The 27,275-nt window shown below is 40.3% G+C and overlaps 1 protein-coding gene across 1 annotated transcript in view; it reads right to left on the bottom strand.

Annotated features, from left to right (window-relative positions):
- The window catches only part of CARPB (Carbonic anhydrase-related protein B), a 55,852-nt gene that overhangs the window by 4,142 nt on the left and 24,435 nt on the right, over positions 1-27,275 (bottom strand). The window contains exons 3-7 of the mRNA XM_018017142.2: positions 16,855-16,905; positions 13,349-13,485; positions 12,955-13,167; positions 1,168-1,263; positions 879-1,100 (exon numbers count right to left, since the gene is read on the bottom strand). Coding sequence (XP_017872631.1) covers positions 879-1,100; positions 1,168-1,263; positions 12,955-13,167; positions 13,349-13,485; positions 16,855-16,905 — 719 coding nt within the window. The remainder of the gene's footprint in view (positions 1-878; positions 1,101-1,167; positions 1,264-12,954; positions 13,168-13,348; positions 13,486-16,854; positions 16,906-27,275) is intronic.

Below are 27,275 nucleotides of genomic sequence, written 5' to 3'. Positions count from 1 at the left end.
TATTTTATAATTGCTGCAAAGAATGCGTTCGGAATACCGGAGAGACCTTAAAACCCAACCATGTCGAGTGACAGAGCTAAAGGCAGACGACAGCAGCTTTCCTTTGGTGTGAATGAATCAAGTTGTTGGGATAGCTCTATAAATATGTAGGGGTAATATAATCTGAATATAGAACCCCAAAGACTCGGCATCTGATAATAAATTTTCTTACAGCTGCCAAGCTTATATAGATCATTTAATATGCAGTCGAAATTACGCCGTAGTTAGTGACGCGCAGCTTAAACTCATTTGACAATGATCAAGAGAACTCAGAGAGTGAATATATTTAAGCGATTAATCCTAAAGGAAGCGCAGGCAACAAGCGTAAAACAACTATTCCAATGATGGAATTCACCTTTCTCAATGGGTCAATCTGCATGTTGCTGTTTTTGTTTTCATCAATCTTGTCGCTGGAGTTAATGAGGAATAAGTAAGTCTAGACATATGTACGTCTTTAAATGTAATAATGTATTGCAACAAATTCTTCTATTTACAATGAATATGTACCCTTTTTCTATAGCTCGACGGATCCATCTAGCAACCCACCATCAACAAATCTACTTGTACCAAATTAAATTATAATATAAATTAAATATATAATATTATAATATAACCAAAAATTGTGTTTTCCTTTGGTATTTGGTTCCGTCGTCAGCAAGCTTTCAAGAGAGCTGGCTTCGATTTCGGACTGTGATCAACTACATACATAGCAAGTAATTCCAGTACACAATATATGTAAGCATGGCATAATATTATAAGACTACTTCAAAAGCCTTTTCAAAGAATATTTCAGGCGGATTCTATTGTTTCATTGCTTGTTTGCACTCTCCATGCCTTACCTGTTGTTTCGTTATGTAGATTGGCTTGTTCAGCACAACCCAGGTGACGGTCTCGTGGCAGGCTGGAGCCGTTGTCGAGCCATCGTACGTCATGTAGTGGTCCGTGTCGGGCAGCAGTCCGCGTATGGAGAGTCGCTTCACAAAGACCTCATCGCCGCCGTAACGAATGCGCTCCAACTGGTCGGTCAGCATGCGCAGCTCGGGATTGGAGAGGTCGCCCAGCTAGCGGGCAGTCAGTTAATACGCAGCTCTGCTTCAGGCAACAGCCAGTTCAGTTGTCAAGACTCACCTGCAGTAGAATGGAGACGCCCACGATGCCCTGGGCCCGGTTCAGTGCGTCTGAGAAATTTGCATAGAGCTGGGAGTTGTAACCGAATATTTGTATCTGCAATGGCGAGCAGAAAAGGGCTTAATACGGCTTACGCTGCGTATGCGGATATTCGTAGATATTCGTATAAGGATTAAGTATTCTATTTCATGTTCACATTCATATACTTGTTTGTCAGACGAATTTGATATGTTTTCCTATGGATACCTGATATATGCATTTAATAAGAAACAGCTTCAGGTTACTATGGATTAAAGGTTCATAAGAATAGATTAGATTCATGCGCCAGTCTGATAACCAATAAAAGACAAAGCACTGAATAATTTATCTCAGGCTTACTCTCGTCACAGCTTTAAGATTCAAAGGATCTATTCCTTTATATTTTCCCGCATAAATAGCTCTTTCAATACATTCTTATATAACTCAAACTGAAATAATCTCTCCGCTCTCCAAGAACTTTACGCTAGTTTTCACCAATCCCAATTTGCTTTAAGTTTACATATTTGTAATGCAACACTAAAATACGCTCTGATATTTGCAAGAGAACCTTACATAATGCAAGCTGAGTTTTATTTGACTCTCCCGGACTACTACTCCAGCTCTACACCTAATCGATTTTACATCAACTTGTCTTGCCCATCCAACTGGACTTAGTTGTACATTCAACGAGATTCCACACCAGTCCATTGATCACAGCCTAATTGTGAAAGAACTTGCCGCACTCTCACGAGTCTGGCCCATTTAACATTTAAAAAGACTCCCAAATCTTTATGTCTATGCTGGTTTGTTTTCGTTTGCAAAATGCTTGTAAATTTCGCCAATGATACATGAGGCAGCACAATCTGGGCTGGGCAGATCCTATCCAGCTACATTCGCTCTGCAGGCGGCCCATTCGCGTACCTCCTAATGGAATGTGCTTTCGGTAGGCTGCTGCACTCGCTCTTAATAGCTGGCTCAGCTCTGAAATGCTTTGTTAAATTGAATTTGCCCTCTAATTCATCTCATGGGCATTGCACTCAGAAGGCATCAATTCGCTAGAGTTCGACTATTCCGACCATGGCCTCTCTTACTTAACGTTACGTTACTTTTTTTTCTTTTCAGCATTTTGTTCTGTGCAGAAAATGCTTAAGGCCAGGTGCGTGTAGAGCAGTCAAATTCAAGTGAATGCCTGGCCTTTGCAGTAGTGGCTTTTGCCCACAATCTACTTTGTTGCGTCCTGCTCCATGGCCTAAACAGATCTGACTATGTGTACACACACACACTTATAGGAAATCCAAAATTACAAAACTACTTAACAGCTTCATTTTGGATATGTGCATTTCTCCAGAAAGGTCAACCACAGCCAAATCATTTAAAGTCAATGAAAGCATTTTCTGCTAACATATTTTTTATAACTAATCCCTCAAATTTAACTAATATAAACCAATTATACGATCATATACATCTCGAAATATTGAGACACAAAGCCGAATAGTGCAAAAGTTATGTTTTGAGCATTTCTATTGCAGATTTTGTTCTCATTATTGAGACATTATGCAATGAAATATGATACTTCGAACTTCTTCTATTTTATTATAATTAATGATAATTTTATTATAATTAATGAATTGAATATATTGAAAATCATTTCTAATGGTTTTATTCATGTAAAATAACTAAAAAAAAAAAAAAAAAAAAAAAAAATATATATATATATATATATATATATATATATATATATATATATATATATATATATATATATATATATATATATATAACTATTAAGAAAGCTCTAGTCGAGACTGCTCGACTACGAGGTCCCCTGAACCCTTGGAGCAATAGCTATTTCAAACATTTTTCGCGTCTTTCTACTTACACAAGAAACACGCACGCACGCACACACACATACACACGCACACATAGGCATACATACACACACACGCACACAAAGGCATACATATACACACACATACACAAACATTTACATACACAAAGACATACACACAAGCATAAACACGCATGAGCGGCAGTGTGCTCTTACTATGAGAACTTAATTGTTTAATAACTTTTTTGTGGACATACGATGAAATGATGATGAAATGATGATCTTGATGATCTTGACGATCTTGATGAATGAACATAAATATGCATGTATTTGCCTAAGCACAAGTCTCTAGTATTTGAAATACGCCTTTTACAAATGTGAGGGTGAGGGGGTGGATATGGAGGTGGGGGTAAATTTTAATAAAAACCGAAATTGTATAAAATGCATATCACTATACATTTAAAATTTGGAGACTGTAGCTTCAATGATGTAGGAGATATAATTTTATAACTGATTTTCGATAAGGTTTTTATCGATAAAAAAAGATCGGGATGAGCTATCGATTTTTAATGATAAACTTGATATCCGCGCTTTAAATACGGACATTTAAAGAAAAAATTGAGGTCTCTAGCTCTTATATCTTCTGAAATCGACACGCTCATACATACGGACAGACGGACGGGCAGACAGACGGACAGGGCCAAATCAACTCAGCTCGTCACCCTGATCAAGAATATATATACTTTGTGGGGTCTGCCACGCCTCCTTCTGCCTGTTACATACATTTCAACAAAACCATTACACCCTGATTTCCCATTGAAAATGGGTTCAGGGTATAAAGTACTCAATATTTTTTAATCAACTAAAAAACATTGTTAAGATGTGCCAATTTCTAATAATTTAAAATTATTCGTAATAAATTGTCAATTAAGGTTTCGCTAAAATCTCAGGATGAACTGTTCATTTTAAAAGCGACTTACGTATTTTGTAGCCTGCGAACCTCTTGGTTTTTTGTGAAAACTAACATTTGCCTAAAATCAGATTTAGCGCCACAATTATAGAGCTAATCAAGAGCTAAAAGATTCACTATTCATCAAAATAAAAAAATGTATTGGAATTCTTTTTTTTTTTTTTTTTTAACTCAAATACGTACGAATGTCACATTCGCCACTAGAGAATCGCCCACATATGTAGGTGAAGTCATATTCTAATCGGCGGATGTTTAATGTGTCTTTCTGCATTTGTGAACTATGAGGTACATATATTCAAGTCAGATTCTCCTCACAAAGTAGATATCTTTTTGCAAACAGAATAATGAAATTCAAGTATGAGTAAAATTAATGAATATTTGTATTGTATTTAATAATTTCTAGTAAAGCGGAGGGTGGATTTTTTTTTTTTTTAAAGATTGTCATTGATGTTGAACTTTTGCGACAGTATTTAATTGTAAACACGCCTGAGCATAATAACACAGAAAAAGAAAGCAAAGTAAGGTGCAGCGTGGGGAATAACCGATTGTGTGATGCCCGTTCATGGCCCAAAAGCAACCTAATTAATATAAAATACAATTTGATATTTAATGTAAAACACATAACGATAGATATACTATGTTTTGCTTTACTGTGTTGAAACTGAGCTCAATAAATTTGCAAATCAAAAACTGAAGGGCCCTGTAGTCAATGCTTTACTCTATAAGTCAATTTTAATTTCATATTATCTTTAGCCTCTAAATAAATAAGTAAATAAATCTGAAAATTATCTCTAGTAATGCTAATGAGTAATGAGCAATGAGTATAACATTGAATTTATTTCCTTATCAAATCATATATCATTAAATTTTGCTATCCAATCGATACGTATTCAAAATTGAAAGTTTCTAGCTTCAAGAGCTATTAAGCCAATATACTCTTTTCATTTGGCTAACGAGTATGAAAACAAATAAGGTACTCTAAGTTGCTAATGTTCATCTAGAAGATACTCTGAGCACACAGCCCGGCCGCCGTAACAAACACTGAAACTTTCTTTCATACACATACACACACACACACACACACTTACATTTACCAGGCATATATATACACTCACACTTACACTCACGCACACACACACTCGCAGAGCCATAGCGAATCACGCGAGAAGCTGTGTGCTTGTGTGGGTCAACAACAGTTGCGCACTTTACACAGCGGTTCCAGTGCATGGAGAAGCCCCCCACTATGGGAAATGAATTCTTAAAGTCGAATCCTTATGAAATTTTCAGTCCAAGGCTATAGGACGAAATACGTTGAGCGTTGAGAGTGGAGAGTGGAGAGTGGGAGGGGACGGAGGCGAAGTTATATAGAAAGTCAAATATTATGCATTTAATTAATGTTATATGAGAAGCTGTCAAACTGTGACTAAACTGTGATATGTGCCAAAACAAATGTGTCCTATGCTCAATTGATGAATCACAACGGATTAAGGTGATTTCAAAGAGCTCGCAGCACTGCATTGAATTATATTGAAAAATGAATAAATTCCAAATTCGCATGCATTTCATTTACAATTTAATAGCACGAAACCCGTTATTGGACAAGACAAGTCTGCTGAAGTCTTAAGAATGAACATGAAATATAAATTAATATGAAAACACCAGTTTGTAGAAGAAATACAGAATTTCCTCTCAGTATAGATAAAACAGAAAACACATATATGTTATAGAGTATTCCTCTAAGAAATATTTTCAGTTTAACAATTTTTTTATTTTTTTATTTATTTTTTTTTTTTTGTCGGCTTCGCCCAGCTCGTGCAAAGTTTGCAATACTTTTCGGCAAGTGTATAAATATTCATTTAAATATGAAAACTACATGCTGCAATTTTAATGTGTGCCCAGTAAGGCAAACAGAAATTAAATTAAATTAAAATTTCTAAAGTTGTTGAGTGTTGAGCTGGCTGCCACAAAGAAGCACATGCAAATAAAGGAGCCGAGGCACAAACCGTAAATGCAAATGAAATTTTGACGAGTAAATTGCAGCACAAATTGTGTGAGTTAATGGCACAGACTGCTCGAGCTGTGCAGTGCTGCCAGCAGTGCGTTCTCAAACGAATTACTTATCCCAATCACATAAAGGCTACTCTGAGCAACACGTCCTCGGCTGGTTCCCGGTCTCTTAAAGCGCTAAGCAATATGGCATCAAATGTCGCATTTAAAACGATGATACTGAAAGGCGCTTGAGCACCTGTTCGATTGGCCACTGCGTAGGTAAAGAGAAAAGAGCTGAGAAGCTTCCTTTTGTTTTCCTCTTAATCGGCAGTGGGAAAGAGCAAGCTATCTAAAATATATGTAAAAGAGTCGTAGATGTTCCCTAAGTCGATCTAGAATATTGTCTCTCCATCAAAAACCTTTTAATTTGGGCATTTTACCTTTATCTATTTACTATGCCGTCTCTCTCCCTCTCTCTCTCTCTCTCTCTGAATCTACATAATTTATGATTATTTAAAATCAATAAATATACACAAAGTGACACTAAAACGCATTTCAATTGACAATTATGAATTGTCGAAAAAAATAACAAAAATTAGATTCGAATGTGCGTTGTAGAGTATAGAAATTCTCTGCTATATTTACCGCAAAGTAAAATGTTATACTTCCGTTTCATTAAACAGCAAAGCGTGCGGCAGCAGCAGCAACAACAAAATACAGCATATACTAGCAAATAGCCGGACAGAGGCCGAGTGCCAGCAGGCAACAGCCACAAGGCCTAGTCCCGTCCCCTGCTCTGCTCCCCTCTCTCATTCACTCTCTCTCTCTATGCTTCTCCCCACTCAGTCTAAGCCCAATTTGTTTGTCTGTTTGCTCAAAGAGAAGGCAATATACAAAGCAAGCTCTCGGCATGCTGCCTTTACAACATAGGCATAAACACACACACATACATATACGTGCACATACACACACACACACACACACACACACACACACAAAATAACAAATCGACAAACAATCGGACACGCAGACAGGGTAGAGAAAAGGCAACTTAATCAGATCAATTACACATGTTTTTGCTGCATGGATTGCAGGCTTGTCGACTCTGTATAGTCCGAGCCAGGTCGTAGCTCAAGCCAAAGCCCTGGCCAACAGGCCCAGCGACCCAACAATGCCTCAGCTACAAATGGCCTCACTTTACTCCAACAATAACAGTGGTTGGCAAACGATATAATATGCACTTTGGTACTGAAAGCTTTTGAGTTTCACTGAAGAGCTGAACTCTTTGACATTAGTACCTATTCTAAGCTATATGATATATGATATATGATATATGATATATGATATATGATATATGATATATGATATATGATATATGATATATGATATATGATATATGATATATGATATATATGATATATGATATATGATATATGATATATGATATATGATATATGATATATGATATATGATATATGATATATGATATATGATATATGATATATGATATATGATATATGATATATGATATATGATATATGATATATGATATATGATATATGATATATGATATATGATATATGATATATGATATATGATATATGATATATGATATATGATATATGATATATGATATATGATATATGATATATGATATATGATATATGATATATGATATATGATATATGATATATGATATATGATATATGATATATGATATATGATATATGATATATGATATATGATATATGATATATGATATATGATATATGATATATGATATATGATATATGATATATATGATATATGATAGATTATATGATATTGATATATGATAATGATTATGTATTTTATGATGACCTTATGTAGGGCTTTTTAGGCTCTGTTCAACATTGGCCTCTCACTGTGTTAGCTTTGGACGAAACTTTCGGATTTGTTGCGGGAGCTGTAGGTCCACCGTTAGCCCCCCTTGCTTGGACGAACTTCGGATTTGTTGCGGAGGCAGAAAGGTCCAGCACGTAAGCTGCTTAGATCTAGCCGGGTGGTATCGGCTGTAAGGGGCTGGGGCCTGAAAACACGGCCTCGTGTCAACACTTTGCCGAGCAGCCATGAATCTATTGTTGGCATATGTGCCTATGGGTGTGCATGTTGCAGGTTTGTCAGTCACTTTTCCAGACAAATGAAGCAAATTAGCTTCACAACGCACACAGGCCAACGTGGTTAGTCAGCAGCAGCAGAAGCAGCATTGGAGCTAGAGCGAGGACTTAGCCCGTTGACTATGGCACAGATCTTTTCAAGTGTATGCCTGCCTGCCGTCTGCATGTGTGTGTGTGTTGGTACGCAGATGTACATTTGGCCAGCACTTGCTGCTAATTATGCGCTGCAGGAGCCACAAGTGCAGAGCAGTAAAGCAAATGTCCCGTTTTGCTGGAGTTTTAAAAAGCGCTCACACGAAAAGATGAGCACGGATATCTGACAGTGTGCAGTGTGCAGCAGCAGGCATTTTTAATGGCTCTGACCACACGCTTTTTTCTATGCTAATTAAAGTAACCAGATGGAACGGAGTGAAGTCTGCTTGCTCTATTGATAGTCGAGTCTGGCGGAACTTAATGCCGGCGCTCACCTAATTAAAGCACACGCAAATTTCAAATCAAATAACACTCTTAATTTGCTCAAAAACCAAAAAAAAAGGAGCAAAAATCAATCCAAATTTCACAGCAGCAGCTCATTACCAGTAAATATTTGGAAATGAGGGGCAGAGATACGGATACATTTGTATAGTTAAGTACCTCATGGTTAGCGCGTAAATTAATGGTTAAACCGTAGGTCACGTCGGTCGTTTTGGGCTGCCAACGCTGCCACGTTGCCATGTTGCCACGTTGCCACACTGCCATGCTGCCACGTTGCCACAGTGCCACGTTGCAAACGGATGGACCTGCAGATGGATGGAGACCGCAGACACCATAGACCGCTGAAAGGGGATTGAAACGTGTGCCGAAGTTCATTTGGCAGCAAGGGTGAATACATACAGCTGGGTCAAAGGGGCCAGAGTAGGTCGGGTGTGTCAAACGATTAAATTTCAGCCACAAGACAAGTGCTAAATTACCACAACCACCGGCAAAAATAAACCAAATCAAACAAGCAACAAAACCAACAATGTTCCAAAAATAAACAAAATAAAATAAGATATATACATACATATGTATATTTATATATGTATACACACAGATATTGACCCTGATTACGCCTTCGTTCTGATCTCCCCCATTTTTAGGGCGCCTAACTAACTGAAATCAAAGACTTCTTTGCTTCAAGCCCTGGTTCGATTTCCCCTTGATTTTAAGCAAAATAAATCGAATTGCCAATTATGAATTAATTAAAGTAAAACCCTCTCCGACTTGCTTATTACAAAGCTGATAAGCTAAGATATATTTAAGGCACGGAAATTAAGAAGCTTATGCTGGAATTTTAATGCTTATTGAATTTCACTCAGTGTGAATAACAATTGCCGTCTTAATATTATCGATTAGGACTATATTTCTCACTTCACATTGGAGCAATAATCTTTTAAATTTTGCTATTAATTGCATATGAAATTATACAGTTTTTGTTTTGCTATAAAATTGCAGCTAAAACTATATCGGTACTGATACAGAAAGTCTCTGTAGTAGTCTGTGGTCGGGTATACCCTATTCCCTATACTCTCTAATATTTTTACTAAATTTTTTTATGAATTACATTGCAATGTTATCCACATATTTCTATTGTAAGAATGATTTGGTTTTGCTTACAGTTGCTGTTTTTTTTTATTTTTACATAGGTGACTTTTACTGCATACTGTAGTATTTCAAGAGAGAAATTTCTCGCACCGTGAAAAACTCGAAATCAAGATGCTGTATTGTTAAGGCGGAATATGGGACGCAATGGGGCGCCTTGCATTACGGCGCCTGATTTATCTGACCATTCACAACAATTTGAGTCATTTGGTCGCCAATCTGCTCTAGTATGCGGCATGGTAATATGAGTTAATCACCATTGGCATTTACTAATTAGACGTATACGCTGCATATGCAGCAGCAGCTTACAAATTGGCAACAGCTGCACATTATGGCCACAAGGAGTGGACCAGGCCAAGGGGCCAATGGGCCAAGTACGTATAATGAAAACAGAAAAGAACAAGAACAAGAAGAAGAAGATGAGGAAGATGCAGAAGCAGAAGCAGGAGCAGAAGCATGGAGCCGGCAGACAATGACTGAGAGAAATTTGCTGCCATTTGTTGACATGCCGCTAGTGAATTCCTTGGCTCAGTTGGCTCACCCATTATCTGTTATGGACTGGGCAGTAAAATCAATAATGATCATTTAACATAGCGCCGGGCGAGCTGAGTGTGGTGTGGCCAGGACCGGCGAGTGGGCCAGGGCAGCAGCGGAGCGGCTGAAAGGACAATCAGTTCCAGCTGCCTGAGCACATAGCCCGACTGAATCTGCAAATGGCTCGACAAATTAGCACGCCACGAACGCGTCTCAAGTGGCAGTACGTTTTAATCTTTAACCTTTCTCACTCTGTTTGCACTGCCCTCTCCTCCATGGGCCCGCCCCACTGCAGTGGTGGATTTACATATTTTTAATAAACTGCCGGCAATTCAACTGAGCGAAACAACAAACCAACCAGGCGAGAGTGTGTGCCTCTGGACTAGATGACATCTAAATGGAAAACGGAGCCGAAAACATATTTACCAAACAAGCAGCAGCCGCACCAGGAGAAGAAGAAGCGCCAGCCTCAAGGCAAGGCCACACGAGGACATTGACTGAGAAGTTCACATATGTATGTAGCCAGTGATACAGTCAATAAATCAGGCTGCCAGACCAAGAGAAAGACCACAAAGAAAGTGAGGCCATTTCTGAAATTTGTGTGGCAGAGAAGCTTGCTCCACGTCTCATGTCGAAGATCGAAGTGCGCCATATTTTGGGGCCAAAGCTGGGAACTAGAAATGAGTGGAAGGGCATGCCAAAGGTAAATGTATGGCTTAACTATGCTTTTAAACGAAACCAAGATTTATTTGTGTTGATTTCTCTAGAGGAATCATTGACGCTATTATCTGGCAATGCGATCGATCTTATAGCAACGATCGATCCAATACAAAACGTATCATAGAGGTTCAATGCATTCGACTATGAATTTTAAAAAATTTAAAAACAAAATTTGTTTTCTAATTTAAAGTCTATTATATATACATATGTGCCATTAGCATATGAAGAATGAGATTTCGGGGAATAAGTACTACATATATATTAAAGTCAATCAATATAATAAATCAATATATCTTATTTCCACCCTCTTAGAGCTAAAATTTTTTTATTTTAAATGCATTCGCTCTCCAAATGTGATTCGATAAAACCTTTATAAAATAAAAATCGAAGCTAACAAGTTGCTTTATATTCCAGGAATGAACTCTTTCAATACGATATAATTATATTGAAACCTAAATCTATCACAAACTTAGAATCTAAGTCAGGAAAATATATTCACGCCAACTGGGGGCGGGATTATTGATTCACCAAATAATATATATTTTTCTCTAGCGGTTAATTGAGAAATTCGATGGCCGATCAGCTCCTCTATGCTAGAATTCTGAATAACGTGCCGCAATATTTAATTTTAGCATTTTTGACTAAAATAATAATAATAATAATAATAATATGCACATGGCGTATGCTAAGCGGTTCAAGCTGAGTGAAATAATTTTTAAGCTCAAATGAAATATCTCATACAACATTTAGTGACAAGATAGTCCGTTCTGCTGCCAATATGAACTTTTGCTTAAATTGAGAGTAATTTTTATTTTTGTAATAAATATTTCATTAAATACAAAAATGATATAGTTAAGTAGTTAACTTATATTGTTATGCCCGACGCCTCGGTCTGTAGCGCCGTCAGCCAAATACTAATTCTGAGCACAAAATCGTCAAAAGAACATCCGCCTCCCACCCATATATCCTATTTATAAACAAAGCAAATAAACAAACAGAAAAAAAAAAAAAAAAAAACAATTTGGCAGTGAGCTTCAAATGTTGACTTTAACCTTGATCAAATAAGCCGCTCGTTTATCGGCGTAAATATTTAAGTAGACGATTAACAAGCAACGACAAGTGAAATAAAAGAAGTGGATAGAGAGGGACAGACAGCGAGGGACGAGATAGAGAAAGATAGAAAGAGAGAGTTTCGCCATTCGGAATCATTTCCGTAAGTCCATTGATTTTCATGTATGTACTTGCATATATTATATTGTACGTATGTATGTGTGGTAAGCCCTCATTTAAGCGTAACGATAATCCCTTAGTTTACATCAGCGAAACTTTTCTATATTAAGCTGAATCATGTTTTAATGAATTTAATTATAGTGTAATATGTAAATAAGTTAAAGCACTGCAAAGTTTTTATTCATTTTAATGAAAGATTAATGCGAATAAATGTAAACTTTTTATACACCGTTTTAACGCCGCCAAATTCCAGCGAAATATTTACTATTTATTTATGTCTCTATTTCTTTTCAATTCTTCTTATACCCTGAACCCATTAAAAATAGGAAATCCGCATGTAATGGTTTCGTGAAATTATTGTAATAGTAGTATAAAGTATATATAAATAGTCTGTTCGTTCGTCCGTCTGTCCGTATGAATGCCTAGATATCGTAAACTGCAATAGCTGGGGACTTGAAGTTTTGAAATTTAAATGTATGCTCATGTGAACCAAATACTAGTTCATTTTTTCTTTTTTTTCGATAAATCCGTCTAATCTTTATCATATATAATAATCGGTATATTAATTACCGATAGCACATATATGCAATTACCTTTGACACTGTGCAATCAACATACAAAAAGCTAAAAGCTGTTTTTCAGAGATCCGCCTAACTTTCCATTCTAGCACTTTTAGTTTTTTTAAGGGTACTAGTTCGTGGGTCCGTCACTCTTCAACTTACCTCTGCAGGGAACGTATAGCCGTCGACGCTGTGCTCGGAGCCAAATTGATCGTTGAGCCCGTAGTGTATGTGTATCTCATGGAAGCGATAGCGGTACGAGAGTGGACCGCCAGATATATTCACTGGCGTCTGCATGCCATCATAGTTGGCGACTGTATCATTGCCGGCCGTAAATATTACGCTGTGTCCGGTGTTGCTTATAATTCCACTTATCTGTTGAAGGAGAACCAATCGATGTTAATGTGTGGGAATATACATGTACAAATATAGAGATGGGCTTAAAAGTAAACAGATTTGAGAATGCTATTAAGCTGGAGTAAGCATCTGCATAATACTGGGTATGAGTTAGTCCAGCACGATTTCGAAATGACATTGTGTTTGGGTGTTTGCTTACCCTGTGCTTGTCGATATGCATCAAGCGCAGATTCGGATCAAATAACAAACGTTGCGGTTCCAGGTTCACCGGAGACTGGCGACGTCCCTTGTTGCAGAGCGACCATTCCGGATTGATAAGACCCCAAAATGCAGGACCTGTAACCAGAGCAGATGAGATGAACAACAATGCAGAAACTGGAAAAATTTAGAGTCTGATGAGTACTCCTATTTAGACAAGCTAAACAAATAATACCCGATGACAAGGAAAGTGAATAAAGGAAAACATGTAAAAGACCCCATAGAAATTTGTGAGTTTTACATCTTTAAACAAATTTCCAATATACATATGAAGGGGATATGCTCCACATTTAGCTGGCATTTGTGTGTTTGTCAATGGATGATATGGACTCACAGATATCACCCAGTCGAGCTCCTCAGCTGTCACTGCCACTTGTGCCGCTAATCTCTAACGAGAAAATGTTCGCTAACTTTGCTATGCAAAATCTCATCATGCTTTCACGTTGCATGGAAACGCTTTGATGCAGCGACGAGAGGCAACAGACAACAGACAACAGACAACAGAGCTCAGACAACGGACAAGGGACAACAGACAAGAGGCAACATAACTGCATGCCTGAGCCGCCTAATGCTGCACACATGCAGCATGTGGGTCGGACTGCTGTTTGGCTGCTTGGCTCTGGCATCGAATGCATGATGGAATCAACACGTTCCGCCGCTTATATCAGCTGGCGCAATCGCCCTCCTCAATCATAGATACGCCACGTACACGTATTTTAGAAATTGTTGACCTCAACGGCGCCCCATTAGCTGCTAAACGAGCCTGGACTCGCGGCGGCTACGGCTGCAGCTGAGAATCATTAAATTGGGGCTATGCCGAGTCAATGAGGCAATTGCCGAACGATTTCAGCCGCCATTAACAACATTAGCGGCGTCTGGCCGTCTTGAGCTATGCTACTCTTTGCCACTTGCTTTTATTTGGCCTGTTGCAAGTACAAATACTGTTAAACCGTCTTTGCCCTTCCCCCTTTTCCCTTCTCCCTTCTCGCTTCTCCCACAGCCCGTAGCCAGCAGCAAGCAGCCAGCAAACGCCGTGAAATCAAGCGAATTTTTCGGAGCATTAATTGCGCTTTAAGCACGCCAGCCAGCCAAATCTGCAGCAGCTTCCAGCCCTGCCCGTTTCAGCCACAGCAGCAGCAGCAGCAGGAAATGCCGGCGCAATGGCCCGCCAGGCACAGTGGCGCCGTCTTTTCTAACTTGCAACAACAGCACTTACGTATGTATGCAATGCTTATGCAAATTTATTCATGCCAAAGAAACACAAAGTTCGCACGGATTTGGCTGCAATTTGTTGACAACACGTGTTACAGCATCGGGGACATCGTTCCGTTGTCGTTGCCGTTGCCGTAGCCGTAGCCGTATCCGTAGCTGTAGCCGTAGACTTAGCCGTAGCTGTTGCCGTTGGCGTTGGCGTTGCAAGAGCTGTGCCTATTTTACTACACATGTACTTGCAACACTTTCACCATATCGAGAGCTCCTCAACCATGACTCACACATGGTCCATGGCTGCTCCAAAGGAACACTCAATGATTACAAATTTTACTTTTTAATTCACTATGGAAATGTACATTTAATAATACTTTTTTTTTAGACAACTGGAAATTATTTTCTTTTATATGCAGGCATGTCTTTTCTCTTCTATTCTATTCTTTAATTCTCTTCTTTTTAAGATGTATTTTCTCTTCTATTCTATTTTATTCACTTCTAGTATTCTCTTCTGGGTGCAAGCAAAGTTATACAGATACTAGATAATTACTAAAATACAATAATTCAAACAACAGAAGTTATAACAGACATTTGCCACTCCTATTCCAAAACAGTGCATGTTATGGTTGTTTTTTCCAGCCTTCGAGGGATGCAAATTTTAGCAGGCCTAGCGTAACTATTATTCGGTTAACATAAAGACTGGATAACGGAATTCATTGGGTAAACAAAAAACGATCAAGATGATATACAGGAAACTATTAATGCAGATTGGATAAGATAGGACCGTGTGCATCAATCGTTTTCTGCGTATCATCTTGAGTAAAAAAATATAAATACTTCTTTTGAAACATTTTAATGGGCATATATAAACATATTTAGCTTAAAGGCTGCTTGAATTGTGGAACTCTTGCAGTCATTACAGTCTCTTACATTTAGACTGAATCTGAAGTATATAAGATTCTTAATATAAATGTAAAATATAAATAATTTGTTGAGGCAATTGTTGGGCCACTAAGGCTTGGTATAGATGCACTTGCACTAGCATTATAGCTTTCGTTGTTCGGTACAGAGTATCGATCGGCGAGAATGCCCAGGCCGGAAGCATTTGACGCCTGTAGCACCACTATTCGCTCTCCTCACCCCTCGCCCCTGGCTTGGGTCTGTTGATTCCAAACCATATTCGAAGCACTGGCAGTTCTTTATGCATTTGTCTTGTGCAAATGGCGTCGCTGTTGTCATTAATGAGATTAAGAGCAGCTAAGGACTGGGCAGCTCAGCTGGCAGACAGGTGGAACGGGCAGCTGCAGCTACGCTTATCTGGCCGGCGCTTTCTTCTTCTGCTTCGACCGGACTGACAGACGGCGCTGGCGTCTAGCTGTAATCTCTCAGGGCGCATTCACATTGCCCGGTTGACTTGAGACACATTGAAATTTTTTCTTAACCTTGAGGCAAGTGCCTCAGGCAGGCAGGCGTTCAGGCATCCGACTGCAGGGCGGAGCTAAGCTGGGGCGATTGCAGTGCTCTTCTATCAAGATACGGAGTCAAACAATGGACCGAGAAACAAGTAAAGTTATTTATGGCCAGATTCTGTTGGCGTATTTCGTCTGCCTTCCATTAGACAGCTGCAAATCGTCTCCATTTCCGAAGGCCCCGCAGCCGCTCTCTCTCTCTCACTCTGCCCCACAGCCAGACCCAACAACTCACGTGTGCAGTTCTGCTCACTGCTGAAATCGTTTCGCAACAACAACAGCAACAGCAACCACTGGCAACACGAGAGCAGTCGCTGTGACAGGTGCCAGCGTGTCTTAATGCCAAAAAGTATGCTACGTTATTTTGCGCAAACATTGTTGCGAATGCCAGATACATAAGATGAGCACGAATATACGGCAACTTTCCATACGTCTCCGTGAGTGGGTGGGTGGCTAAAATGTTATACGAGCCGCAGTCAGGGCAGAGTGAAAAACGCAAAAAGCGCGCGACTCGCAATTGCACACTATGTACCCACTCAAGTAGTAAAAAGGGCTTAAGTCGAGTGTTTGCTTTAATATGTAGGAGCCAGCTGAATGGATTTGCCGCGGCCCAGAGTACACCCAGGCCAACATATTTGCTCTTCCCAATGTGCATCAATATGTTTTCATATCCAACTGCCGACGCTAAATTGGATTAGCCGCTTCCTGCTCTAGTCCAGGACTTTAAAGCTCTGCGAGCTGAATTCTGATTTCGGCTGAGGCAATCACTTACCTGAGATGCCATCGTAGGTCCACCATTCCTCCCAGCTGACGGCTTGCAGGACTGTAACGAAAGCAAAAACAAAAACAAAACAATAATAAAATATCAATTGGTTTTATTGGCAGTTATGTTGTCAGCCCCGCCCGAGTCGCACTCAAATGAACCACACGTAATCCAAGCACAATTTATACTCTTGAAATGTTCCGATGCCATGCACTTGCTGTAGCCCACCAGCTATGTTAGCTCGATTCACAGATACTCTGTCTGTCTTCTTAGCACCTGCAGCCAGCCATATTACCCTAAGTCCTAAGATCCTAAGGGCCAACTGCACGACTCAGCCTACGACCCGGCACCTTCAGCCAGCTGCAAGGCTGAAGATGCTCTGCCCTAGTCAAAATGCCCAACAGAAGGATACCCTGGCAATCTGCTTGGCACCTACAGCCAGCCACAAGAGCTTAAGTCAAAATGCGAAGACTCAAACAGACCCTCTTTGTCTTCCACTTATTAAAGTGAGCTACGTTCTCTGCTCCTCGTATCCAGCGCTGATGAACATAATAAGTCAAACATAATAAGTCAGAGTGCAAGGGCAAAATGTGCAACTTAATAATACCCTGCCTGTCCTACAGCCAGCCCGAAACGTTTAAGTCAGTGTACCTCACCCCGAAGTGCACGACTCAAAAATACCCTGCCTCTCTTCTGGGTACCTAAAGGCAGCCAGAAGTTTGTCGCATGCAGGATATGAGTTAACCTAATAGTCAGACTGTCGCGACTCAGGTATACCCTGCTTGACTTCCTCTCATTCTCTTCAGTTTCCCTTTGGCACCTCGCATCCAGCACATCAGTTAACTTAATAAGTCAGATTTGTCTAGCCTTGCAGTTACCTTCTCGCAACATTTATACGCATTTTCCCCTTTACACCCACCCACCCACACACACACACTCACGCACACACGCACTCACCCACACTCATGACACTTAAACAGGGTAAAGGGAAAGGAAGCACTGCCAATGCATAAAGTGAGCAGTTAAGTGCGTGTGTGCATGTGTGCGTGTGAGTAAGTGCGTGTGTGCGTGTGCGTGCGTGTGTGCGTTTCAGTGTTTATATCAAAGAAATCTGGAATACCAGCGCGGTAACTGGGCTCTGCGTATAGCGTATCGCCTAACTGGGCACATACGACTGAAGCACTCGTTTGCGTATGACTCTCATTATTCAAGATGAAGCTAATTTCAAGACAAAAGACATATTGAATTCAATAAGTAATTAAATGCCAAAATATTTTAGTCCATTATTCCACACATAGTTAATTTCAAAACAGGAGAGTAGCTGAAGGAATTTTGATATGAATACGAATACATTCATTATGACTACGAAGCTGATTTCAAAGCAAACAAGTAGCTTAAGACAGGAATAATAAGGAATAAAAGATTCAATAAAAGCCCAAATATTGTAGGCCAGAGGTTAATTGATTTCATCAGGACTCAATTCAAAGCAGCTCAACTAGTGCAGTACATATTGTATATACATATACTCTAAACTGAAACTATTCAATTTTGCCATTCCTTTATTGGCAATATGTATTCAGAGCTGAACGCATGCCATTCAAATTTGGCATATCAGTACAATAATTGACGAAGAGTAATAGATCAAAACTCATGCTATATATAAGATTACTAGGTATATAGAGTTTTCGATCTGTAATTATGTCTTGGCCTATAATATCAAATGACTAAGTCTCAGTCACAAAAACCTTAGCTATAGAGCCTGACACATATCTGTATTTATTAGTTCGGTAGAGTATTTAGTGGTTTACGTGTCCAAGTAGTTTTTCTTGTTCTTGATTTCTTCTTTCCTGCTTCTCCTCTCGCCTGCTTATTTTTTGTTGACAACGGCTTCTCAGTGTGACTTAAGGCCCACTCTTTGCTTAGCTTAAGCCTGGCACGAATTTCGTCGCCCTGGTAGGGTCGCAGCCGAATAAATAAAAGAAGAAGAAGACGAAGAAAAAACAGAAAACTCTTGAAATGATTTTTGCTTACTTGAGTTTTAATTTCTATGCGCTGTAATTTCACTTCCGTCACTTGTTGGCTTTAACATACATCGACAGCCCTGGCTTCGGTGCGCGGCACCTGCTGCAGAAGGCCCAAAGCACTTTGTTATTTGAGAGCCAGCGGGCCAGCGGGCAAAAGCAGCGCTCTACGCTCTTTGCTCAGACCCGTGTCAGGATTCACGAAAAAATGACGAAATGTTGAGTCATTAAAAAGTACTGTTCATTTTGTAACCCCACGTTTCGCAAAGTGCATTGTAATTGAATAGCCCGCCCAGGGGCATATCAGCTATGCCATTGGCTGTAATAGCTCAAACAATTGAGGTAGTGCGCCTAGGCAATATACATACATTGCATTTGTAAAAGTCTTCCCATGAACATAGAAGCATATATGTCTATATGTATACCTGTATATTTGTATATTTGTATATACATACATATGTATGAATAAGAAACATTTATAGACATCTCTAATCGTAATAATGAATTTTAGAAAATTATTCAAAAATATTAATAAAAATTAATATTAATTATTAACTTACTTTTTTAACCACACAAAAATACTTCTTATTGTCCTTATAAATCTACATATTTTCATTTCTTTAATACTCTCTTAGGATATCCATTAAAGTGATATATGTACCTATACCAAAACATCTATGACTAGATCTGTCCCTTTCTGTCTCTAATGCTCTTAGACAACGCGTATCAGAGATGACTTATTCTATACTTTAATACTCTCTTAGGATATGCATATATTTCACTCATCATGGAGATATACCTATATCGAAACCCAGCCTAACTCCTTTCGGTCCGGCCCTTTTCCCCTGCCTCTTGATATAACTCAGCTTTGATTGTCTTGTCATGAATGCTTGGCAAGTCTTCGACTTTCCAGTTATGCCTAGAACGAGTTGTTATCGGTATATTTATAAGCTATGGGGTCGATTAAGTTTCCCTCAACATATTTCATATTAAAAATTGTAACATTTGGTGCGAAATAATAAAAACCAAATTCGCTGCAACTCGACTGCAAACCTCGTTTCAAGTCACGAAAAGGCAAGAGTTTAAAAGCTGTCGGGCTTTCAACAGTAATAAAATGATGACAAGAGCTGTCCGAGCTGCTCAACTGACATATACCCTGTAGCAGAGGTGAGGCCAGTCAAATTTAGTCGAAGAGCCCTAAGTAAGAACTACATCAAACATGCATATACATATGTATGTATATATGGAATAGTTAGTTAGCTCGCTCAGCTGAGCTGGGCTCAAGTGTGAATTGAATGCAGAAGAGAGTGCACCTGGTTGGTGGGCATGGGTAGTCTGGACTTTCAAGCAGGCTGGCATGCCTATCGTCGCCCTTTCAGATACAGGGTATACGAAACATTGTTGCAAAGTCATGGGTAATGATGGATATTAATGGATTTGAAAATGTTCGCGTCATTGCAACGCCAAGTGTTTGGGCTCTTGACCTCACCGACAAATTGTTGCTCCTTGCATCGGAATATGTTCGACTGGCTTCTGGCTGACTGGGTGGGTGGCTTGGTGGTGCCCCCAGTTGGCGCCTTTGGCGCGTATTTTGCCAAATGCTTCGTGTTTAATTTTGGCTTAATGTTATTGTGCAAATGCAGCGCGCGCTTTTTCCATTTTCAATTCCAGTTCGACATTTAATTTTTCATCCTGTTTCCGGTTTCCATCCCTGGCCTGCATTTCTACCCCACCAGCCCACCTTCCGGCACCTTTAAATGGGATATATATGTGTGGTGTGCTGTGTGTGTGTGTGTGTTTTCTTTTCGTATTAAATGGATGCCTTTTTTTGCGTTTTGTTTTGTTTGCATTATTCTGCGCTTCTGTATGTGTGGCTGTTGCCAGCTCCAACATCTGCTCTTTTATTTCCTTCACATTGCACGGCAAAAGTTTTTGAATTTGGTTGTGCGCCATTCGAAGGGTATTGGCCAGCACTTGTGCACCTAGCGGTATTTAGTTTTTTCTGTTTAATATTTCAACATCAATTAATGACCACGCCCTGGGTGCAGCTAAGTGGAGATAGCAGACAGCTAGTTTCCTAGAACCCTTAGTTTCAAAACATTTAGCACTGATGACTCTTTAACAGTGTGGCTATAAAGCAAGGAATCTCGTCAATTCTGTTACCTCACATTATAATTTAATAATATGACTTCTGGGAGAAAAACTGAATGTTATGCTGTCCTTCGCAATAAATCTGAGACCAGTTGAGAATGGCTCAATGGAGGCTGCTGGAGTAGGAGCTCCCCTGAATCGTGCAAAGAGCTACGATTCTACGATTCCTTTATGCACGCTTACTAAAGCACATGCACACATACACACGCATGCAAATTCGCACATAGCACGCGCTCTGCTAGCTATGCAGTTGACGCAGCGTCAGCGACTAAATTGATAAATAAAATCCCTTGTGGAGGAGCTACCTACATATGTATATTAAATTTTCAGAACATGATAATAGCATCCAAATTTATGAATTTTCCAAAGCAAAAATCTTTAGTAATTGATCTACGTTGCTTTGAAAATGGCAAATAATTTGTTTCGAATATGGGGTGCAGGGGCGTGGTATTCTAAATTTCAAATTTATATTTGAATTATATTCAGTAGATTATTATCGATAATAATGAAACGGGATGATTTAACGGAAATAATATGATATACTTCTGCGGCATGTGGTGTACACGAGGATAAATATAAATATTTCATTTCTCTAGCTTATGTGGCTTACGAAATTTTTGCGTTCATACGAACGGACACACGGACATATCTAAATCGATATGTGTGAAGAACATTACCAATTGACAGCTATTTAACATAACAGGATCGCACTTCGCTGTGTCGCTAACTGCAGCTTAGATTTCTGACTGGATGACAATTTCTAGCTGTATTCTCTTCATCCGCTGACACTCATCGCTCTGCTTCTATCTCACTGATATTACTGCAACATGAAAACAGATCTAGGTATTAATACCATAATATTAGGTGATGATGTATTAGTAATACTAAGTATACATACATATATGTATTTGATTCTCCCCATTACAAAATATTATCGTAGAACCTAAAGACTTCTTCTTCAAAACTTACTGCAAGTTAATATACCGTAGTATAAGGCCGTCTCGCCCGTACAAGTCTAAGGAGAAATTTAAGAAGCTTAAACATCGAGGTAGGCATAGAACTAATGACTTCCTCAACTGCTCCAAGTCTTATTCCAAAATACATCTTTTAGCTTGGACAACTTATCCTTTGCCAGCCTTAAGAGTAACCTTAGCAGCTCGCTTCTGCCTAAGCATTGATTTTTGATATTCTTTTATTCCACATAGATACCCTATTTATAGCTCGTCCCACGCGTGCCCAAATTTGTAGGCGTGCGCGAGGCATAAATATTTCATTTGAAGAGTTCGCTTTAGAAACGGCTTAGATCTCCTGGCATGATTATTATAGCCTTCCACTCATTAAATGCAAACAGGGCACAATAAAAGGTGGCAGCGGAGGCAAAGACAATTGAGCGCCAATAAAGTGTCACCATTAATTTCCGGCGTTGTTAACAAGTGTTCCTGTGCTTCTCGGAATGAAATGGAAGCGCGGCATTGAAATTGAAAGCTATTAGCAGCCAGCAGCCGGCAGCCGGCAGTCGGCAGTCGGCGGAAGGCAGTGGACAGCGATCGGGACGGCTGGGACGCCTGGGACGCGTAGGACGCCAGCCCAATAACAATAATAGGCCAGAAACAATTAACGGCAAATAACGCAGTTTATTAGCTTTTCGCTGAAGACTGCTCGCAGCTGAAAGCCAGCAGAGCGGCGCATCCAGAGCAGACAAAATGTAGACAAAAAGTTGTCACGACGCGTCGTCAGCGGCAACAAATGATAATGATAAGTATTATTTGTAATCAATAGTAAAAGGCGCGACGGCCACAACAAGTTGGCTCAGCCCAGCCGGACAAGCCCCGGACCAGCACGAACTGCCAGCCCAACCCAAATGGCGGGCTTTGAAGTGAAAAGTGGATTCTCGGTTGCCCTGGCAGCCATTCAAAGGGGCAGACGACAATTCGTGTCCCGCCTCCTCCAGCAATATTTTATGCATTTTGTTAGCCTTCGTTATTGTGCTCTGCCAGAGCTGACCGTTTGCGCCTTTGCCTGTCGGAGGTGGATAGAGGCCGCCGTAGGCAATGGATTCCTAAATATCCTAGCTATTTCTAATTTCAGCGCAATTGGGTCAGGTCCAACTTGTGTATACACTACGCATAAATTTGTATATCGAGTTGTGTTGCTTGAGTTGAATATGGCCAAGACATGTGATCCTACCTAATGCATTTTTACTACATAGCAGTTGACATAGTTTATATCAAGTAATCGAAATAATACTCTGGATAGATTTTGAAATGAGTAAATAAAATCATACACATCAAAAGCGCGTGGCTATTTGAAAAGGTTGATAGGTAGATTTCGATATATATTTCCGTTTGAAAAAGATAGATAGAGATAGATAGATTTCGATATATATTTCCGTCATGCATAATTAAAGTCTTGGCTTACATTTATAAATAGATTGCGGATGCTCAAAAGGCTGAAGAAGAAGAAGTATAACTGGTTACGATTGGATGGAATCATATTCATTATAAGCAATAGTCCATTTAGAGTCTCTGAACTATGTAGATATGCAGATCAATTTGAAATAAAAACTTGATATGAATGGAAGCACAGTTACGGAGTGAGTCTACTTTAAAAGATGGAGCTAAATATATGGATAGACAGATTTTAGAATACTTTTCCGACATGAGGAACTAACCCAACATTTCCTTCTTTGAAGGATACTCAAAATATTGAAAATAAGTTTCTTGAATTAAAGCTTGATATGATTGCATGGAATTATAGTCACTACATTAAATAAATATGTAGGTAGATGGATTTTTAGGTAAATTAAAATTATAGGAGCATACTCAAAATATAATATCTTTGTAGGACTTGAAACAAATGACTAGAATTATATGCAAATTTACTTGACAGGATTAAACTTGATAATGACTGATAGATTTCGATATGCCTCGTTAAGTATACGCCCTGATAGACTAGCATTTTCCAAAGGAAAGACGCTCCAGTGTTGTCGGACTCGTAGATAAAACATCGCGTGGATAGCAGCTCAGTGGAGCCATTTAATTGTTGAGCTACTAGGGCTTTACTCCATTTGGCCGAGTTTTACTATCGCCTGCAATTCATTTGCTTAGTTTATTAGTTTTCATTACGCGCCTTTCGCCTCAATCGCGGCGGGGGGAAGTTGGCCAGAGCTATATGCAAATTGGCTGGGGGGTGGTGCGAGTGGAGCTCGTGGTCTAAAGTACACAAAAGCCGAGTGCGCCATGCCTTAAAAACCCAAACAAGTGAAAGCTTTCAATCATGTAGTTTGGTCGCCTATTATTTGCCCCCTGTCCATCATGTCTCTCTTTCCCTCTGCCTCTCCCTCTCCCTCTGCCTTGCTCTCGCTCTCCCTTTCGGTGGGGCACTGGCTTGGTTTCAACTTCCATCGCTACGCTATGCCAAGTGACCAGCAGCCATTGCCACTGACTAGCTGCCCCGCGACATTGCCACACCTTGCTCTTTGATTTTTATTGAGTTTCTGTTTCGTATGGTTGGATGCCTGGGCCACGCCTTTGTTTAGCAGCCATCACATCCTACTCAGCAAGCTATTCAGTTCAGCGCGCAGTTCATGTGCGGAGCCCCGGGACCACCCTCAGCCCCTGCAGCCCTCTGGCTCCTCCAGTCAACCCCATGCCCGCGGCCAGGCCAAGACCCAGCCCCCGGCTGACTAATGGTAAATGCCATTTCAATTACGTACACAGTACTAACATTTTATGCGGCCTGTCGCCATTTTTTGCTTTTCGATTTCCATTTGCGCTTTAAGTGCATTTGGAAAATGGCTAAAAATGTGCCAGCAACAATGCAAACACTCTCCGGACCGGGCTGGACTCTGGCGAAGTTGGTGCGAATTCAAGCAACTTTAACGGAATGTATAATCTTTATGTGAGCATGTGTGCGAGGAGAGAGACAGAGCCAGAGAATGAGAGAGAGAGAGAGGTGGGTGTGCTCCTTCCCAACTATTTTTTGTTTTCTGCTCTTTATATGCAAGGCATATGCCATGTACCCATCATATTAAAAAACTGCGTAATTGAAAACTTTGCATGCGTATGTAACAGAACTGTTTGCATGTAGCAACTGGTTTTCCAACACTATTGCGCATACTGAGCTAGATCCACTAAATTTCAGTATTGGATTTTTTGTATGCCAACTGGCAGAAAAGTTTGTAATGCCAAACAAAACACCCGGCGTTGCCCGTCAGGAGATTCTGTTTGAGCTAAAGCTTAGACGAAGACATGGAAGCTAGAAGATGGAAAACAGAAGGCATAATAGTAGTACATGCATATATATGTATGTGTATATTCGCAATTATTCGTGTAAAAGTCCGCAGTCCAGTCTAGCTATTAATGAAGGCGTCTTAAGATCACCCCACTTCCCCTAACAAAGAGAAGGCCCTAAACGGCAGCAGCAGCAGCAGCAGCAGCAACAACGACCGCAATTGCTGCATGTTTTAGTGCGGCTTGACAAGTAATGGACGTTGGCTAGCTCGCTCTTTAGCTGGCTGCATAGCTGCATTCGCAACTAGTTAATTTCGCATCACTCTGAAATGCTGCAGCAACTTCTTGTTGATTGTGCGGGCTGTTGCTGTGGATGCCAAGTGAGCAGCGGTGCAATCAGTGAAAAGTTAAGCGAGAATATTTCGGGGATGATATTGCTTTATAGTGCCCCCCACCCACTCGCCCACTTCGTGGCTGTTTCCATACCGCGTCCCGCTCCCGTTCGCATTCTCGCTCCAGAGCTCGTTCTCCACAAGTCAGCAAAGAGTTTTAATGATGCTGCTCGACTGTCTGCGGTCTTGCTTCTGTCGGCGAGTGACCGGATGACCGGATGACCGTACGGCCACAACAACAACAGCCAAGAACCACTGCAACAATCCACTAACGGCTTTGCTGCACTCAGCTGCTCGGCCCAACTGCAGCTCCTGGGCGTCCACGACATGGATAACAGAGTCAAGTGACGGCGGAGTTAATTAGTCTAAGTGGAAATGGGGCACAAACTTTAAGCATGCCGCACATTGTTGCCTTCTCTGATACTGCACTTTCACTCGCTCTTCTTTTCGGTGTGCCTTTTGAAATTTTTGAAGGACCTGGCCGCCTATCCCGATACCTGAAGCTCCCATGCTCTGGCTATTTAAAATGCGCATTGAGCGAGCTCCTGCAGCTCTGCATTCGTTCAGTCCAAAGTTAAGTACGCCCTAGAACAGGCCAGGCATCCAAATGGGAACACTTAACGGCTGCAGCGGCAAAAGTGCAATGTGACAAGGCTTTCAAGCCAAGGGGAATGTAAAACAATCTCTAGTGCTCCAAGTGCCCTAACTGAAAAATTTGCACTCTTCTCTGCCGGCAAGAGATGCCAGCAGTCTATGTATATTCCAGGTCTCTTGCTATTAGCAAAGAAATTTACTAGCCTCTAACTATACGAGCCTCTCCCTAATCGGCTCTTATATAGCCAACATAAATAGCTTTAGTCATTTCCAGGTATATCACTTGCCGCTCCAGCACTTTCTCAGATGTCTCTCTCGCTCTCGTGAACGCAAAGACCAACGGTCCTTGTGTTATTTAATTTGAGCAACGAAGCATAACTATCCAGGCCCCAGCTTCCCAGCTTCCCAGCTGACCCGTTGACCGGCTTGCCTGTTGTCCAGCTGGGCAATGGGCTAGTTTAGCCAGAGCAAACGAAGGCACGTTCTGCTCTTCCTTAAGGCATAATAAGAAATAAAATCGAACGCTTTTGGCCAGTTGATGGCGTTTCTCCAATTTTACACATGTTTTGCATGCAAAAGTTACCTCAGTCAAACAAACATAAGAGCAACTAGAAGAAGGTCTGTAGACCCCAAGGACCGACTAGGAGATGCCCTACAAACTGGATTGCTTGCAGAGTTACTAGAGCTCATTCATAAGGTAGTACTCTCGAATGTGTATGCCATGAAGTAGGTTGCTATCACTAGAAGCCGAGGAGGCTGAACTTGTTCGCGGTATTTAAAAGTCAATTCATATATAGAATACATTGTGTTAAACATTCCGATCAACGTTTATATATATCGAAAAACTAAATCCTCCAAATGAGCTTTTGTTCCGAGCAAGTTAACTTAACTGTTGACTTCAGCTGCTAGTTGCCTGCCGGGGCTTAATCGGGGCAGGGTACAAAAACACGAACGACGCGTCGGTCGCTCAGTTCGGTTAGCTCGTACCAGAAGTTGAACGTTTTCTCAAACAACATTTTTGGCATTTTGACAAAACGTAC

The sequence above is a fragment of the Drosophila arizonae genome, chromosome X (assembly GCF_054131065.1).
Source record: "Drosophila arizonae isolate 15081-1271.41 chromosome X, UAZ_ARI_1.0, whole genome shotgun sequence".
Classification (NCBI taxonomy): domain Eukaryota; kingdom Metazoa; phylum Arthropoda; class Insecta; order Diptera; family Drosophilidae; genus Drosophila; species Drosophila arizonae.
This window is presented reverse-complemented; position numbering and strand designations above follow the sequence as displayed.